We start from the raw sequence: 19,655 nt of genomic DNA on the forward strand, positions 1-19,655 counted from the left end.
CTTATTTTCCATTACCTTAGGATCATTCTTTTGGTCTTCCTTTGTCATCCTATGGAGAGTTTATAGAAGAAGCATGATGTCATGTTGAATTCATTATACTAAGAAAATAGGAATTCTTTGTTCCTAATAATGAAGAATTCATAGGACCTAAGGATTTAACGTTCTAATATTGGAGTTCAGTATACTTGGGCATAAGATAACTCAAATCAAAGCATATTTTGAAGTGTTAAATTTTGTATCAGAAAGCAATTGACATTGCCATTTTACAGTTTTACACTTTGAGGAAATTTATGTTAAAGAATCTCAGCTTCTAAAATGACAGTCTTATGATTGTAATCTTAAACTTTCCTTAGTATTCATGGCCATATATAATTTATATATATTTGACAACTCTGCTGGCTGTGTCCAAAGCCAAATTGTTGCTGAAGAACTGAGGTTTTAACCTGAACATGAATTACAGAAGTTGGATTAAAAACCTAACAAAATTATTATGATTCTCCAGTCCAACTCCCATCTCATCTGCCATCTCAGGTTCACTTCTGATGCAAACAGTATTATAAACTATAAAGAAGTAAATAAGCTACAACCAATATAAAAGAATACAATGGAATTCTGATTTTTTTTTTTTTCATGCAGACTACTGTAATTCACTCAGTTCTTTCAGAAACATGTATCTGCTTTTCTGGTTTCCTATCCAGAAAGTTAGAAGGCCTTTGGATCATCCAGTACTGCTCTCTGCCTTCCAAGGAGCTTTATGTCTCCGGAGGGTACTGTCATACACAACTTGAAGTAGAATGAAATAGAATTAGGGCAGGAACCAAAATGCTAAGCATTAACTAAATACAGAATGGCCAGGCTGAAGGTTCATAATAATGTGAACATCATTATTCTGAGATGATCCAATCTTAAAGTCCTGTCGATGGGGTATGACTTATTAGTATACCTGTATAGATCTGGGAGTAGGAGGTGCAGCTGATGGAAACTTATCACCAAAGATACTCAGATATCAGCTAATTGTTTTATTTTCTATTCTGATAGTATGTCAGAGAGGATTCAGTTGTCTGAATCTTATACCTCATAACCAGAATTTGTTAGATTTATATTATTATTTGATTTCTATAACCTGTTTGGGTTTTTTCCTACATAGTTATGTGTGGGATTGCTAAGTACCAGCTCACAAGAACCAATTGTTAAAATTATCAGAAATTGTGTGAGCTGAATGTTTAATGCAACCATTCTTTAAAATTAACATAAATTTGCAAAATTTAATCAAGAATAGCAAAAGCAAAAAGTAATAAGTACTCAAATTATCACCCCTTAATAATTTTGTTACATTTTACTCTTGTTTTTGAGGTTAGGTAACATATGGAAATAATGTATAATGATTTGCTACTACAGTAGCTTAAAATTGGCCATGATGGGAATATTAATACCACCAAAACTGGCCAATACTTTTAAGTCAGGATTTGATTTGTTTTGATTATTTAGACCTTAAAAATGATGGAAAAAATGTTAACAGTGCAGATTAAATTTAAAAGCATGTAGTGTCTGTATATGTTACATTTCAGAGAGCATATAAATAAATATTTTTCTACTGTTTCAAAACTATTAACAATTAATTCAGCAAAAAGTCGCTCATATAACTGACAAGTAAAGTTTGACAACTAAAGTTCAATGTCTTTGTAGTATCACCTTCATCTTTGACTTTAACATATAAATAGTAATATCAACCAATATTTGTATTAGCACTAATCAAAAATCATCCATAGTTGGCTTTTGGAGTTTGGGAGTTCAGCAAAAATTTTTTTAAAAATTTTATGAGAATCTTTTTTTTTTTTTTTTTTTTTTTGGTGGGAGTGGATACCAGAGATTGAACACAGGGACACTTAACCACTGAGCCACATCCTCAGCCCTTTTTGTTTTTGTTTTTGTTTTTATTTTGAGACAGGATCGCACTGAGTTGCTTAGGGCCTTGCTAAGTTGCTGAGACTGGCTTTGAACTAGTGATTGTCCTGCCTTAGCCTCCCAAGATGCTGGGATTACTGGTGTACACCACCATGTCCAGTTTATGAGAATCTTGGGACTAATTTACAATAGAAACATTATGTATTTTATTATTCTTTATAAATTTTGTGCTTCTTTTCCTTTGGATCATGTTTATAATACACTTATTTTTGAATGTGTAATTTCCCCAAAGACTTGATTAAAATTTACCAGTACCTGTTCTGTCTTATTTTCTCCCTCCTTTCCCTTCCTCTCTCACTTTTCTCTTTTTTTCTTAGTGACTCATGTTGAGTAAGCCAAAAAACACCTGAATTTCATATTGTATCAGATATTATTTAAATAAGAATGCCTTCAGTAAAGGGGGTATGTTTTATAATTTTTAGTTCATATTGCAAGTTTCATAGCAGATTACATTGTAATGTTATTTTGTGGATTAATAATAAAGTTTCTGTGGAATTCCTTGGAGAAATGAAAATAGCCCATGAATTTCTGTCTATAGCATTGTTATACCAATAATTTTCAAACCAGTTAATAATTTCAGAATTTTTATTAGCAAGGATACATTTTTACTTAAGTCATTCAAAAGGAACTTGGTTAGAGAATTGACAGTGATGATTTATTGTGCCAGGTGCTACCTATGTTATTTCTAATATAAAAAACCCCCAGGAAGGTTTTTTATCCCCACTTTACAGGTGGGAAAACGAGGTTCAGCATTTTTTCATTGCTGCACATCACAGAACTCCCAGAAGTGGTTACCTCTTTCAGGTCGGTCCCCAGAGCCTCTGCTCTTTTCGATTACCATAATGTTCTAAAGCTGGTTTTTAATAGCATGTTAGAAAAATTAGATCTTATAGTGAAAGCTTTTTAATTTTATGGCTGTTTATTCTAAGAACTGTTTATCACCAAAAAAAATTGCATTTTTGCGAAAAATTTTTGATACAACTGGCTTATGTAAATGTTTTATATTCATTTAATTAAAATTTCTGTTCTATAGCCTGGGTGGAGGACCAGATGATGCAAAAGAAATTATGAGACACAGCTTCTTTTCTGGAGTAAACTGGCAAGATGTGTATGATAAAAAGGTAGGATATCTTCCTGGCATAGTGTATTTATACTTTGACTACTAAAATGAATTTTATAGCATTAAAAACTTAAGCAAATAAAATCCAATGATGTAATGGTATTTTCCCTTTTACTCTAACATTTAAGTGATTATTGAACTTCTTAGTATGTTTTATTTATAATTTGGACTCCCCAAATGTCTCTCAAAATTTTATTCAACATTGTCAAAAAGTTAGTTTTCTCTTTTTGACCCTATAATAATTTGTGAGTTTTTTTCTCTAAGAAAAAAACATACCCAATGTTATGTTTTTCTGTAAGAAAATGAAGGGCAAATTATAACTTTAAAATTTACTGTCATACTTTTAATTTTAAAGCAAATACTTCCAATTCATTTTGAAGAAAAGATTTTCTTCAAAAGAAATATAGTTATAATATTTAATGTTTAACAAAGTAGGCCAAGCATGGTGGTGCATGCCTGTAATCCCAGCAATTTCAGAGGCTGATATAGGAGGTTCTCAAGTTCAAGATCAGCCTCAGAAACTTAGGAAGACCCTAAACAATTTAGTTAGAACCTGTCTCAAAATAATAAATGAAAATAAAAGGGCTGGGGATGTGGCTCAGTAGTTGACCATCCCTGGTTAAATCCCCAAGTACTCTTCCCCGCCAATAAAATTTACAAATAATAATTATTGTCTTATTTGGAACTATTTTTATTGTTTGAAACAATTATATTGCCCACAATTATGTATCTTTATTATTATTGTAATCTGCTTATTGCATTTTTTTTAATGTTGCAACTTTTACTGTATTTCAGGAATAGAAAAATCATTGTATCTGTTCTATTTTTTAATTTTTTACTACTTCATCAACTGTTTCTATAGACATTGATTTTGATATTTGTTTTTAAATGCTTTTATAAAATTTTTATATGAAATTTTTATGTAATTCATTAATTTATGTTGAATTTTTATCTATTTTGTTAGTCAATCTACCCATTTCAGTTCATTCCAGTTTTCCTTATTTTCCTCTGAAACATTTACCAATCAACATTTATGTAGGTTTGATTTATGCAGAGCATTCTTCTCTGTTAACCTCTGAAATAAAGATGGAATGAGAAATGAACCATGAGGAAATAATACAATATTTCAAATCTGGAATTCATGTTGTTGGTAAGAGGGAGTGTGGTGATTTTTCTACCTGTTTTTTTGTAACTATAAATTTAAATAATTGCACCATGTTAAACTCCTTCTGCTCAAAACTTCAACTCAACCAAACTCACGTATTTTGAGTTTGTCATGTATAAAGCACTGTGTCAAATATTGGTTCCTTCACACCATTCCTAAATGTCCTAAATGTTTATGACTCTCATATGGATAATTTATGTCTACTTTAGATCACTGATGATGAGCCTATGAGTTACATGCATATGTAGGAAGACTTCTATGAGCTATATACTGTTTTTATCAGCACACTACAAAAGAACCTGGAAAGATCAAGATCTTACTGTGTCTCCCAGAAATAATACATAGTCAGAAGTTTTCTTTGGCACACAAAATGACTATAAGATACAACTAAATTATCATTCATGCAGTATACCCTGTCCAAGCAGGACTGATTAAAAAAAGAAAGAAAACAATTTTTTTTTTTTAAGAGACAGTGATTATAGCACCAGTGTGGCATTGCTAAATTAAAGAAGGGACAAAATGTGAACCTATTGAGGACACTAAATTATGCTGCAATGATTTCCTTATCAGTGTTCAGCTCTTCATGTTAAATGCAATTTAGCCTCAACTGGAGAATGCTTTGAGAACCAGATAGGACAAGAAGCAAGGTTTGCCTTATCTGTGCCCCACTGGAATAGGCTATGCCCAGAGTGAAAGTGATATTAAGATTAGGATAACCAGGCTTTGGAAATAGAATTAGAGGCGCCAACAAGATGGTCAGGGAAAAGAAGATTTCAAAACAAGTTTAGATGATATATAGAGAGAAATTAAATTGTTTTAATTGTTAAAGATACATGACATTTAATTTGAGTAAAATTAAAGTATCTTGCCCAAAAAAACACAACCGCAAAAAGAGCAGAGTTTCCATGAACAGATTAGTTACCTTCTAACAGGCTTACTCATGTGCTTGTTCAATGAGGCAATTTAAGTTTACTCAAATACTCTAGAACTGCAAAATTATACCATCACTCTTATATTTAATTAAAGGAACCAATCTAACACTATTAGCTATTTCATTAATTCACTTAAAACTTTAGTGCTTGGGAGGCATTATAAATTATGAAATTATTTATAAATTTGAATATTTTGATGGGGCCCTTATATCTTTGAAATGTATAACTTATTTATAAGTGGTCAATTCATCTCCAAGATGAGAGGTATGTTTACTAATTTTTATTAATAAGCTTTGAGAGATTTATTATTTTTTACATAGCTCTATTATTACATGATTTACTGGCTATTTTTTGAAATATTACAGCAAATCTAGAGGTGAAGAAACCTACAGTTCCTGGTATCTTTAAGGGAAAACTAAATCTCTGAGCAAAGAAGGAAGTCAATTAACCTTAATTATAATTGATGGTCTATAATTTGAAAGAGTACAGTACTGAAGTCAGAAGAGCTGGTCCCAATCCTAGTTTTGCTTCTCATTTCCTTTGTGGAAATAGACAAGTTGATCGTATAGAGTAACACATAAGATGCAGATTACTTCAGTACCTTAAAAGCTTTATAAGATTCTCTAGTGGTGTATTTTCTACTATGAATATGTCTAGATAAATTTCTAAATTAACTTCTAGTTAAATTTAGTGTTCAGTTTGTTGATCTGCTAGGATTTTATGTGAGATGGTGTTGAATTTCACATTTTGGGAAGAAATGTCATTTTAACAGTGATTTTTGGATCCAGGAACCCAGTGTATCACTCCATTTATTACATGATCATTAATTTCTTTCAGTAATATTTTATAATTTTATGCTTAGATTTTATACATTTTTGGTAAGATATGTATTCTTAAGTATTTAATGTCTTCTGGTGGAAGCAGAATTTTAAAATTTCATTTCACTTTGTTTGCTACCAATATATAGAAAATAGAATTGATTTTTTTTATGTTGACTTTGTATTCTGTAAGCTTGTAAAAGTTGCTTTTGAGAGCTAAGATGTGTTTATCTTGGAATAATGGCTCTTACTTACATCATCATAATATAAATTATTATAGTATAAATTATAATATGATTGTAATATTTCTGTTTACTAATTTTATTGCTGACTTCAACATTTTATGTTATTTCTTAATATTTATTTAAAATTCATATCAAATTTGTTAGCTCTGGGTTCAACCTCCAGACTGCATTAAAAATCATCCCAAAAACATTCTGACAAAACCAGAAGACACAGTCCTTCTTAAATAGAAGTATTAAATAAATAAGTTATAATTGAGCTCTTTATTCATGAAAAATAGTATCAAAACTTGCAGAGAATCAATTTTGAATGGTCTTTGTTGTTGAACTTTGAAAAAGCCTTTTTTCAAGAATTAAATATGTTTAATTAGTTTTTCAAAGAGTGTTAATCTAATGGAGGCATCATTATTCTTATTTATTTTTAATTTCCCCAGTGATTTGTCCTGATTTAATAGGGGCCAAAGCCAACCAACATGTTGCCAAATTCCAGGAGTTGCCATACCATTACCTAAAATTGGGTAATGAAATGGTACAAATGGAAGCTTTCATTTATTATTTGGTCACTTCTTTAATTTTAGAAAAGTGGGGGTATATGCATGTGTAAAGAGAACTGGGATTTTGAATTAAAAAAAGATTGTAAAAGTTTCCTCCTTTTCTATTTTTTGGAATAACTTGAGGAATATTGGTGTAAGTTCTTTGAAGGTCTTGTAGAACTAGGTTGAGAATCCATCTATTCCTGAGCTTTTCTTTGTTGGTAGGCTTTTGATGGCATATTTAATTTCATTGCTTGAAATTGATCTGTTTAAATTTTGTATGTCCTCCTGATTGAATTTTGACACGTTATATGTCTCCAAAAATTTGTTGATGTCTTCATAATTTTCTATTTTATTGGAGTATAAATTTTCAAAGTAGTTTCTGATTATCATCTGTATTTCAATGGTGTCCATGATGACATTTCCTTTTTCATTATGAATTATAGTAATTTGAGATTCTTTCTCTTTTTCTTCATTAGCCTGGCTAAGGCTCTGTCAGTTTTATTTATTTTTTTTTAAAGAAATGACCTTTTTTTTTTGAATTGTTAAAGATTGTATACTCCTACATTATATGTCTTAAGTCCTTAAAAAAAAAAGATGAATTAAAATTTGTCTCCCTCCCTCGCCACACCAGCAAAACACTGAGTTAACTTTTAAAAAGTTGAATTTAAATATTACTGTTTTTGAAGTGGAAGTTTTTTTTCTTGAAGAAGAGTTGGTACAAATTATAAATAAGTAATTCAAATGGAGCTTACTTAAAATAATCACTTTTTGGTTATAGTAGCTTTTGTTGAAGTTCATTTATGATTCTCTACAGACATAATCAGATCATTTGTAAATAATTACAGTTTTTATTTCATTTCTAATCTCGATGCATTTTATCTTCTTTTGCCTTATTGTATTGATTAGAACTTCCTCTACAGTATTGAATAGAAATCATGTGTCAAACAAAGTCCTGACTTTGTTTCAGATCTTAGGGAGAACATCTTTTATGGTTAAATATAATGTTTATAAGCACATCTAGCAGCCACATAGCCAGAGGTTGATTTCTTTTCTTTCTTTCTTTCTATTTTTTTTTTTTTTTGTGTGTGTGTGTGTGTGGTACTGGGGATAGAACCCAGGGCCTTTGCATTGTGAGGCAAGCACTCAACCAACTGAGCTATATCCCCAGCTCCAGATATAGATTTCTAAATATCATTTGCCAATGAAAGAAACCAAGTTTCCTTGGAGAAGTAGTAGTTGATTCTAGGGCTGCTAAGGGGAAAATGAAAAAAAAAAAAAGCCTGGAGTATTTTGAGGGGGAAAATCTAAGTAAAGTGAGTAATATAGCTAATGATATTGTATTGATGCTAGTTTTGATAGGGGTATATAAGATGTTAACATTAGAGGAAGGTAGATAATATATGGTAACTGCACTATTTTTAGAAGTATTCTCTGAAGCTTAAAATTATTTCAGCATAATATTTTAAAGTATGATGTTAGTGTAATTTTCTTCATTCCTCCTGGATTAAGTTAAAGAAGTTTCTTTCTCCTCCCCCCACCTCTCTCTCTCTCAGTTGTAGATGGACACAATATCTTTATTTTTTATTTATTTTTATGTGGTGCTGAGGAGTGAACCCAGTGCCTCATACTTGCAAGACAAGCGCTCTACCACTGAGCTACAACCTCAGCTTAAGAAATTCTCTTTTATTTCTAGTTTACTGAGCTCTTTTACCATGAATGGGTGTTGAATTTTGTTAAATGTTCTTCTTTATACATTGCAACAATCACATGACTTTTCTCCTTCATGAGGACACATTTTTGCAAAAGGTATCAATCAATTATGAAATGTCACAGTAGAACTTTATTGTGACTCTCACTATTTTTTCTAGTTACATATTTTGACCTGAAGAATGTGGTAATGGCAGTTATGCAGATGGTAGTGATTATTATTGTTGTATATAACAGGAATACTAACAGAGAAAGAAATGAAAGGCTAAAATTTGTTTCTAGGTAGCTTCACATAGATTTTTCTTGTCACGCTTCTATGGTGGCTCATTTTTAAACTTGAGTCAAAGAAAGATGTTTCAAATATCTAGATAGTTTGGTGTTCACATTATAACTACTGTTTTCTTAGGGTCATGAGGCATTGTACTGAAGATATAAAATAGGTGGCTGTCAAAACCAATATTAGTTATAGCATAAGATATAAATACTTAAGCTTTAAAAGCCTTCAAATTAGGTTAAGAACAAAATATACCTACACTGTTCCTTATAAGAATCTCACCTAAAAAAAATTAACACTGAAAATAGGAGAAAATAATATTAAACATAAGTTCAATGGTCAAATTTCATTTTTTTTAAAAAGCAGACAATAATAATTTGGGTCTAAGTAGAGTTCAGTACACAAATATTGAATGTGGTAAGTATTGTTTTGGTATAAATGAGAATAATATAATTTCAATGAAAAACTTAATCTTTGTTCCATATAATAGTATCTACATGAAAAAAAATTGAAATTCAAAGAGAGTTGATAGAAATAGTTTACATCTAGATATGTATCAATTTTATTGATCTTTGCTTTTGAGTTTTGTTTTAAGTCTTTTTTCTTTTGAATGTGTGAATACACAGCTGTAAATTTTCCTGTAAGCACTGCTTTCACTGTATCACGTGAATTTTAACAAGTTGTATTTTCATGTTCACTTAAAAACATTTTTTAAATTTTCTTGAGACTTCTTTAACTCATATGTCATTTATAAAATTGTTGTTTAAACTCCAAATATTTGGAATTTTCCAGCTTTCTCTGACCAATTTATAGTTCAATTCAACTGTAGCATGAAAACATACATTTATATGATTCTATTCTTTTATGTGTTAAGGTATGTTTAATGGTCCACAACATAGTCTCAATTGGTGAGTGTTCTCTGTGGGCTTGAGGATTGTGTACTTTTCTGTTGTTGGACGAATTCTTATATATAACTTGATTATATCTGATTGATGCTTCCATTCAGTTGAGTTTGTTCTTAACTGATTTTTCACCCTGCTCATTCTATTACTGATATTCAAATATAATAGTTTCTCCCTTCAATTATATTATTTTTTTGCCTCAGATATTTTGACTCTGCAGTTAGACACATCACATTAGGGATTGTTATGCCTTCTTGGAGAACTGAATCATTTATCATAATGTTCCTCTTTGTTTTTGATAATGTTTCCTTGCTCTCAAGTCTGCTTAGTCTTAAATTAATGATTAATGTAGCCATCCCAGGTTTTTGTTTTTGTTTTTTGTTTCCCTTTCTTTCCTTTTCTTTCTTTCTTTTTTTTTTTATTGGCAGTGCTGATAATCGAGCCCAGATCCCCATCATGCACATGCCAAGCAAGTGCTCGAAACTGAGGTATATCCCCAGTCCTAAATTTCTTTTAATTACTGTGAGCATGTCATATATTTTCCACTCTTTAACTTTTAGTCTTGGTCTTTACGTTTAAAATGGGTTTTCTATAAACAGAGTTAGTTGGTCTTATTTTTTTTATTCACCCTAAATATCTCTGTCTTACAAGCTGGTATATATATAGCCTGTTGACATTTAAAGTGAATATCCGTACAGTTGGATTAATATCTTCTCTTTTCATTGTCTTTATTCTATTTAATTTTAGTGGTTCTGGGGATTGAACCCAGGACCTTGTGCATGTGAGGCAAGCACTCTCCAACTGAGCTATATCCCCAGCCCTGTTCTATTTCTTTATGTGTATTTTCTACTCTTTTTCTACCTTCTCAAGTTTGAATTAAACAGTTTTATAAGACAGCATTTCCCCCTTCGTAGCATATCAACTGAATCACTTGTACTTCTTTTTTAACTTTATTTTTGCATCTTGCCCTTGAGTTTAAAGTATACATTTATAACTAATCTAAATCCATTTACAGATAGCACTGTACCACTTTACAGGTAGTACAACAATATTCAATATAACAATATTCAAGTTTCATTCTCCTATCTCTTTTAATATTATTGTCATTAGTTTTACTTATTCATAAGCTGTGGTTATTGAATACATTATTGCTGCTATTATTATGAACAAACATATCTATTAGATTGATTAAGAGTATGAAAAATAACATTATTTTACTTCATTCTTTTTAAGGATTGATGGAAGTATTCCTATCTTTTTCTTTCTCATTGAAACCTAACAATTGTTCATTTTTATGGGATACAGTGTGATAATTCAATAGATATATACAATGGTGATGACAAATCAGAGCAATCAGCATTTCCATCTCTAAACATGTATTATTTGTGTTTGAAGTCTTTGATCTACTGCTTATTTTTGTAAATGACAGTCACCCTATTGAACCATAGAACACTAGAACTTATTCCTCCTAGCTAACTATATTTTGATACCCATTCTCCAACCTCCCTCTTCTCTCTTTCCTCTCTTATTCCTAAACTCTAGTCATCACTATTCTCTCTTCTTTGAGGTCAGCTTTAGCTCCCATATATAATTAAGAGCATGTAGTATTTGTTTTTCTGTGCCTGCCTTATTTCACTCAACATAATTTCCATCTGTTTTGTTGCAAATGACAGGATTTCATTCTTTGTGGTTGAATAGTATTTCACTATGTACATATACCACATTTCTTTATCCATTCATTCAACTGCTGATAGACACTTTGATTGATTCCATATCATGGCAATTGTGAATAGTGCTTCAATAAACATGAGCATGCAGCTGTTGCTTGGACAACTTGATTTCATTTCCTTTGGATATATATTCAGAAGTGGGATATAGCTAGATCATTTGGTAATTCTGTTTTTAATTTTTTGAGGGACTTCAATACTGTTTTCTTTTTAATTTTTTTATTCTAATTTGTTATGTATGACAGCAGAATGCATTACAATCCATATTACACATATAGAGCACAATTTTTCATATCTCTGGTTGTACACAAAGTAGAGTCACACCATTTGTGTCTTCATACATGTACTTGGGGTAATGATGTCCATCTCATTCCACTGTCTTTCCTACCCCATGCCCCCTCCCATCCTTTCTTTCCCCTTTGCTCTATCTAGAGTTCATTTAATCTTCCCATGCTTCCTGCCCTCAACCCCATAATTCATAAATCATCATTCATAAATCAGCATCCTTATATCAGAGAAAACATTTGGCATTTGATTTTTTGAGATTGGCTTACTTCTATTAACATTATATTCTCCAACTCCATCCATTTACCTGCAAATGTCATGATTTTATTCTCTTTTAATGCTGAATAGTATTCCATTGTGTATATATACCACATTTTCATCATTCATTCATCTACCAAAGGGCATTAAGGTTATACAATCAGTCAACAAATATAAGAAAAAATGTTCAACATCTCTAGTGAGTAGAGAAACGCAAATCAAAAGTACTCCAACAAGGGGGAGGGGGGAGGGGGTATAGGGAGGGCAGCAGAATAAAATAGACACTAGTAGTGCTGTATGTATATACATGTCTGTATAACCAATGTGATTCTGCAACCTGTACACTCAGAAAAATGAGAAATTATACTCATTTGATTCAAATGTATGATATGTCAAGATCATTGTATTGTCATGTGCAACTAATAAAAAAAGAAAAAAATACTCTAACATCTCACTCCAGTTAGAATGGCAGCTATTAAAAATACAAATAACAATAAGTGTTGGCAAGAATGTGGAGGAAAAGGCATACTCATACATTGTTGGTGGGACTGCAAAATGGTGCAGCCATTATGGAAAGCACCATGGAGATTCCTTGGAAAACTGGGAATGGAACCACCATTTGACCCAGCTATCCCACTCCTCGGTCTATACCCAAAGGACTTAAAAACAGCATACCACAGGGACACAGCCATATCAATGTTTATGGCAGCATAATTCACAAGAGCTAAACTGCAACCAACCTAGATGCCTTTCAATAATGTTTTCTTAATGTCTGTGCTAATTTATATTGCCAGCAAAGTATATGAAAGTTCCTTTTTCTCTGCATCTTTACCATCCTTTGTAATATTTTTCTTTTTTGATATCAGCCAATATTGAAGATAGCTTCTTGTGGTTTTTATTTGATTTCCCTAATGCCTAGTGATGTTGAACACTTTTTAATACACTTTTTGATCATTTGTATATTTTCTTTCGAGAAATGTCTGTTCAAATTAATTGCCTCTTTTTAAGTTACTTGTTTTATTGCGCTGCTATTGAGTTTTCTTAGTTTCTTCTATATTCTGGATATGAATCCTGTGTCAGATGAATAGTTTGCCAACATTTCCTCCCCTCTGTAAGTGAACCTTCCGTTCTTCACTATATTAATTTTCTGTTTGATTTTTTATTATCTGTGATCCTATTTGAACATTAATCTTCATCTCTGTTCCAGATGCTAAGTTAGAACTTTTATGATTCATTCTTCTCCTTATTTACCATTTTCAATGCTCTTGATTTGTTTTTTTTAAATTAACTTTATTGAGATATAATTCACTTTAAAACATATACATATCATACAGTAGTTTTAGGTTATTCACAGGCTTCTGCAACCATCACTATTAATTTCAGAACACTTTTGTTTCTTAATTTTTTCTTGAGGATTCAAGTATTTTTCTGGTATCATTCCCTTTCAGCCTAAAGAATTTCCTTAATCATTCCTTACACTGCAGCTGGCAAAAAAAAAAAAAAAAAAAAAGTTTGCTTTTATCAGATTATGTCTTTATTTTGCTTTCATTCTTGAAGGATATTTTCACTGAATATAAAATTGTGAGTTGATAGTTTAGTGAGTGTGTATTTAAATATCTATTCCCTTGGAAGTTTTATGTTACATTTCACTAGCTGTTTTCAGGATATTTTTGTTTGTGTGATGGCTTTTGTAATATGTAATTTGACTAGACTGAGCCGCATTTCCTAAAACTGGAAATTTGCTCTGTGAGATTCTCCTAGGAGATTTGGAGGGTAAAAGCAGCAGCTGCTTTGTAACTCCTTCATGTTTTTATCCATCATTGCAGCAAAATGGCATTGTAGCAGTGGTCAGCCCTATAGCTGCTCCACCTTCCCCTGGACCCTCTTTTTAGCTCTCCTGAGTACTGGGCTATAATGTGTGTATGTGTGTGTGTGCGCGCACACCTGTGATTTTCCCTTAGTTTATATACTAATTCAACTTTTACTCATGTTCTTGAACATTTCTAATCAGAAATAATGATTAGCAGCTTCTACATTGCTGATGCTGGACAATGAAGGAAAGAGAGATTATTTCACTAGTTGTTAGTAAGTTCTGACTTTAAATTACATGTACCTTGTTCATAACACTACCATCAAAGTAGTAGTAGAGTTTCTAATACTTGCCTTTCTAAGCTCCCTTTGTTTCACTCATTGGAGCCCTTTTATTTTTTTAAAGAGAGAAAGAGAGAGAATTTTTTTTTAACATTTATTTTTTAGTTTTCGGCGGACACAACATCTTTGTTTGTATGTGGTGCTGAGGATCGGACCCAGGCCACACGCATGCCAGGTGAGTGTGCTACCGCTTGAGCCGCATCTCCAGCCCATGAGAGCCCTTTTTAATAAGTGAATCCTCTCCAATCATAACTGAAGTCTTCAAATAATTTAATTTACCGTTGATGTTTATGAGCAGCACTACCTATCCCTAGACCTATGGTCAATGAAATGAGTGTTTGTGAAGTTCTTTTTAAATGAGAAAATGTATCAAAAAATGAAAATATGAGTTCAATTTTCTGGGAATTACTTTTAAAGCAGTGCAAATTGCCCATGTTGTATATTAACAAGTCCTTCAAAATTTCAATAGGAAAAGCAAACTATTAATATTTAATATTGACATTTAGTATTTAACATAGCCATAATATTCCTTTTGATGGTCCAATTTATGACACTGTACTTGTATATAAATTTGTATATGTTGAACCCTTTGGTACAAGTTTTTGTAGAATTAAGGTCAGCACTCTGAACTTCAATTAGAATTATGTGGTTTTGCAAGAATAAAATATTGGTATTTGAGTTCATACTTTTATATCAAGGATTTATTGGTGTGGCAAAACTTAGCATAAAACATAATTAAATAATATATGCTGTAGATATATTAAATTTTTTACATAAATCTTCTTTCATATTCTTGTATGCATGCATACAAACACATGCACAACAGAAAGCCAGTTTTTCAGGAGCAATAGAAGTTAAACAAAGCAGAATCCCCCCTTAAAGCTTAGCTATGCTTTCAAAAATCAGCACCAGGTTGCTATCTATGGAACATTCTAAGCTTTCAATAGTGTTGGCAATCTTTACTGCAAATATCTATATTCCAAGTATTTTGATTCATGTATGCCAACACTGAATTGTGAGTATAACCACAGTTTCTAAGGCAATTAAGGTACCATGATTACTGTCTATGTCAGCTTTCCCAGAAAATTTTAAGTTCTACTTCCTATTTCTTAAGCACCTAAAACTGAAAGTACAAGAAAGAATATACATACTAGATAATAGCAAGTGATTTCTTGCTAGAAAAGGTCTAGGAAGATACATTCAAGACTTTGGTGTTATACACCCACGTTGGCATTCCAATCTTACCAGAAATAACAAAAGTGAATTTTTGTGACAAGTTTAAGAAGAATCTTTGGGCTGGGGATGTGGCTCAAGCGGTAGCACCCTCGCCTGGCATGTTTGTGGCCCAGGTTCGATCCTCAGCACCACATACAAAAACAAAGATGTTGTGTCCACCGAAAACTAAAAAATAAATATTAAAAAAAAAGAAGAATCTTTACATTCTTTCACTTACACTGCAAAGAAACACACAAATATTTACTTTTAGAAAGATGGTAAGTGGTAAAGTAATTTGGTAACATTTAAAATTTATTAGAAGATCAGTGTGAAAAGGATTTAAGAAACCACATCTAAAAGGACCTGGGATTGCACAAATAAACCAACTTTAAATGTGCCTTTTCAGTAAATGAAAAGTGATGTCTTGAGCCCAGAACCTTGATCTTATTGTTTAAATCATTAAGAACTACATTTTCTGAAAACTAATTATCTCTTAAAGAAAGATCTGTTCCAAGTTAATGCATTTGTCAGGAAAATAGGTCAATTTGCAGTTAATTATGTTATAGCTACTTATTGAGTAAGCATATAAAAGCTGAGATTTTCAGTTAAATACTTCTGAATTTATTACTTCTAAGTGAGAATTTACATTGTATCATTTGATATGAGTATTTTGAGAATGATATCTAAAGGAAAAGGAAGAAGAAATTAAAATATTGGTTTAAAGCCAAAATAGAAAATTAACATATTGATGTGCTAGGACTGCCATAACAAAATATCACAGCATGTATAGTTTAAACAAGGGAAATCATTTTCTCACATTTCTGGTGGCTGGAAGATTGAACTACCAGGAGGTGTGATTTCTTCTGAGACCTGTCTCCTTGGTTTAAGGATGGCCATCTTCTCCTTATAGCTTCATATGATCTTTCCTCAGTTAATATGTACACCTGATATCCCCTTGTGTATCCAAATTCCCTCTTCTTATAAGATCATCAGTCAAATTGGATTTCGTACCACTCTGACACCTTATTTTAATGCAGTCACCTCTTTAAAGACCTTGTCTCCAAAGTCAGTTTCACTCTGAGGTTCTGGGAGTTATATCTTGGACACATGAATTTGAGGGGGAGACTGCTTTGCTCATAATAATAAGATATTTGAAATTTGTTCAACTTGTTTACTTGAAAATATATGTTCAGGTAATTTATCATGAAATCCAAAGTCTGGATATCCTTGATGATTTTTGTGGGGATGCCTCTGTTCAAGTACTATACTGATATGTTTTTATTTTATTTGTTTTTAAAGCCTTACTCCACAACTTTCCCCATGTATATAATGTAGGGTCTTTGATTCCCCCTATGGTTGTTCATATTTCACTGACTGGTCTAATATGCTTCTGTGCATGGTGAGGGGTGAGAAGGCCTAGTTCCCAACATGTGTATCTTGACTCTAAACAAGGATTCAAAAGCAAAAGCAGTTTTCATCTAAAGTTTTCCATATTACAAGAGCTATATAAGAAAGCCCCTGAGATCAGAAGATCTAAGTTTTTCTTCTTCTAGTTGTTATTTGCCAATGTCTACATTAATTTCCTTATCTCTAAACTGGCAGACTATATGCTCTTTGACATTCCACTCAGCTCTAAGATTGAGTTATTGATTCATTTACTCAACAAATACTGCTAATGCTACCAGTGTTTTAAGAATTTGGAGATCAGCATTAGTGCAAAAGAGATGATGAGTCAAATGGAATACACATAGCAAGATGATAGTTTAACATAACCCAAGGATAGTCATGTTAGTGATCACATTAAATGTAAATAAGCTAAATAACATAATTAATTAAAAGACAAGAAATTAAAAGACAAAAAATTGCTTTTTACCTATAACTTTTTTAGTTATAGGTAAAAAGCAAGAACCATCTATATTAAATGTAAGATACAAGCAAATGAAAGGAAAAATTACATGCCATGCTTACATTAATCCAAAGAAAAGTGGAGTGGCTATATTAATATTACAAAGTGAATTTCAAAGAAAATAATATTACTGAGAAAAAGAAGATAATTTAATAATAATAATAATAAAGGGACTATTTTATCACATATCATATCTGGGCATAGTGGCATTTGCCTATAATGCCAGCAATTCAGAAGACTGAAACAGGAGGATCAAAAGTTTGAGATCAGCCTCAGCAATTTAGTGAGACTATCAGCAACATAGTGAGATCCTGTCATAAAACAAAATGGTCTAGGGATATAAGTAAAGTGTCCCTGGGTTCAATCTCCAGTATAAAAAAAAGGCGGGGGGGTGGGGAGATATAGCTCAATTGGTAGAATGCTTGCCTTGTATGCACAAGACCCTGGGTTTGATCCCCAGCACCAAAAAAAAAAAAACAAAAAAACAAAAAAAAAACAAAAAAACAAAAAAAAAACATAATTTTAATGAGTTACACACTTAATAACTATACAAAATTTAAAATACCTAATAGAACTATAAGGAAAAATAGGCAAACCCACAATTAAAGCGAGAAATTTCAATACTCACTTTCAAATAATTGCTAGAAGAAGTAAAGGGAATTTGAACAATACTGTCAACCAACTTGATCTGACTGATATGTATAGAATACTCTGCCTAATAAGGGAACACTAATGCTTTTCAAAGTCACAAAAAATATTTCAAAGTCACACATGTTTTGAAGAGAACAACTCTATGAAGTATAAAGGATTCAAATAATTTAAAGCCTATTCTCTTTGAATTAAATGAAATTAAAACAGAAAGATTCATATAAAATTCCCAAATATTTGGAAGTGAAATATAATTTTAAATAATGCATGAGTCAAAGAAGAAATCAGAATGGAGATTTAAAAACATTTTTAACTGACTAAAACTGAAAACAAAACTTGTTCACCTTTGTGATACAACTAAACCAATACTTCCAGGGAAATTTATAGTACTGAATGACTATATTAGAAAAGAAAGGTCAAAGTTCAATAATCTTAGCTTCCAAATTAAACTAGAAAAGGAAGCACAAATTAAGTCCAGAAAGAGAAAAAATAATAAAGATTTGGACAGCCATCAGTGAAATAGAAACTGAAAATAATAGGAAAAAAGTTAATGAAAAGTAAAACTAGTTCTTTGATAAGATCATTATAATTAATACTTTTCTAACCCATTAGAATGGTGAGAAAACAAATTTTTAATATATTAGAGAGGCACTTTGCTCCAGTGTATAAATGGAAATATTATGTATCATTTTATGGTATTAAATTCAACAATACCTGAAATGGGTAAATTCCTTGAAAGACGCCAGTAACCAAGAAGAAATGGATAACATAGAAGTCATAAATCAATTATATTTGTATTTGAACTCCTGCTCACATAGAAGACTCCAGATCTATTTGACTTCACCAATGAATTCTACCAAACAGTTAAGGAACAGTATTAATCATGTGTAAATTATTACAGAAAATCGAAGATGAAGGTATATTTTCTACTTCATTCTATGAGGCCAGCCTGATTCCAAAAGTAGTCAAAGGTATTACAAAAAAAACAATAGAACAATTTCTTTTTTTTTCTTCTAGTACTTTTCCCAGCATTTTTAATGTGCCTACTTTTCTTAATGAAAATATATGCAGTCATTTTTTACATGCAAAAATTCTTAACATAATTGTAGCAAATCAAATTCAATTCAGCATCATCACTAAGTGGGTTTTTTAAAAAATGTTTTTTAGTTGTCAATTGACCTTTGTTTTTTACTTATTTATATGTAGTGCTAACAAGTGCTTTACCATTGAACTATAATCCCAGCCCACTAAATGGTTTTTTTTTTACTAGCTTTTTAAAAAAAAAAAAAAAAAAAGTTTTCTTTTTTAGTTATACATGACAGTACAGTATCTTTTGACATGTTTATACAAACAGAGTATGTCTTATTCTAATCAGGATCCCAGTCTTGTGGACAAACACGATGTTCAGATTTCAGATTTCCTATATGTACATAGGAAAGTTAGATTAGGTTTAGGAATAAGTGTCGATTTCACATTCAAAAGTCAGTCACTGTGGCTGGGGCTGTAGCTCAGTGGTACAGCTCTTGCCTAGCAGTTGTGAAGCACTGGATTTTATTCTCAGCACCACATATAAATAAAATAAAGATCCATCAACAACTAAAAAAAAGAAAAAAATTTTAAAGTCATTGTATAATAAATATTCACAAACTAAGAAATTATTGTCTCACTAGATGAAAAAAGCACTCAAGAAAGTCCAATATTCACTTCTGATTTTAAAACAAAATAAAATTAAATATTCCCAGTAATTTAGGAACAGGAATGTTCTTCAACCTGATTAGTTGCATCTAAGAAAAATTCACAGCTG

At 31.5% G+C, this 19,655-nt stretch overlaps 1 protein-coding gene across 12 annotated transcripts in view; it reads left to right on the forward strand.

Moving 5' to 3' along the window:
- Akt3 (AKT serine/threonine kinase 3) overlaps positions 1–19,655 on the forward strand; it is a 267,691-nt gene that overhangs the window by 233,341 nt on the left and 14,695 nt on the right. For all 12 annotated transcript variants that reach the window (XM_078022976.1, XM_078022977.1, XM_078022982.1 and 9 more), the window contains one exon: positions 2,999–3,086. In XM_078022976.1, the coding sequence (XP_077879102.1) occupies positions 2,999–3,086 (88 nt within the window). The remainder of the gene's footprint in view (positions 1–2,998; positions 3,087–19,655) is intronic.

Source organism: Ictidomys tridecemlineatus, chromosome 10, assembly GCF_052094955.1.
Source record: "Ictidomys tridecemlineatus isolate mIctTri1 chromosome 10, mIctTri1.hap1, whole genome shotgun sequence".
Classification (NCBI taxonomy): domain Eukaryota; kingdom Metazoa; phylum Chordata; class Mammalia; order Rodentia; family Sciuridae; genus Ictidomys; species Ictidomys tridecemlineatus.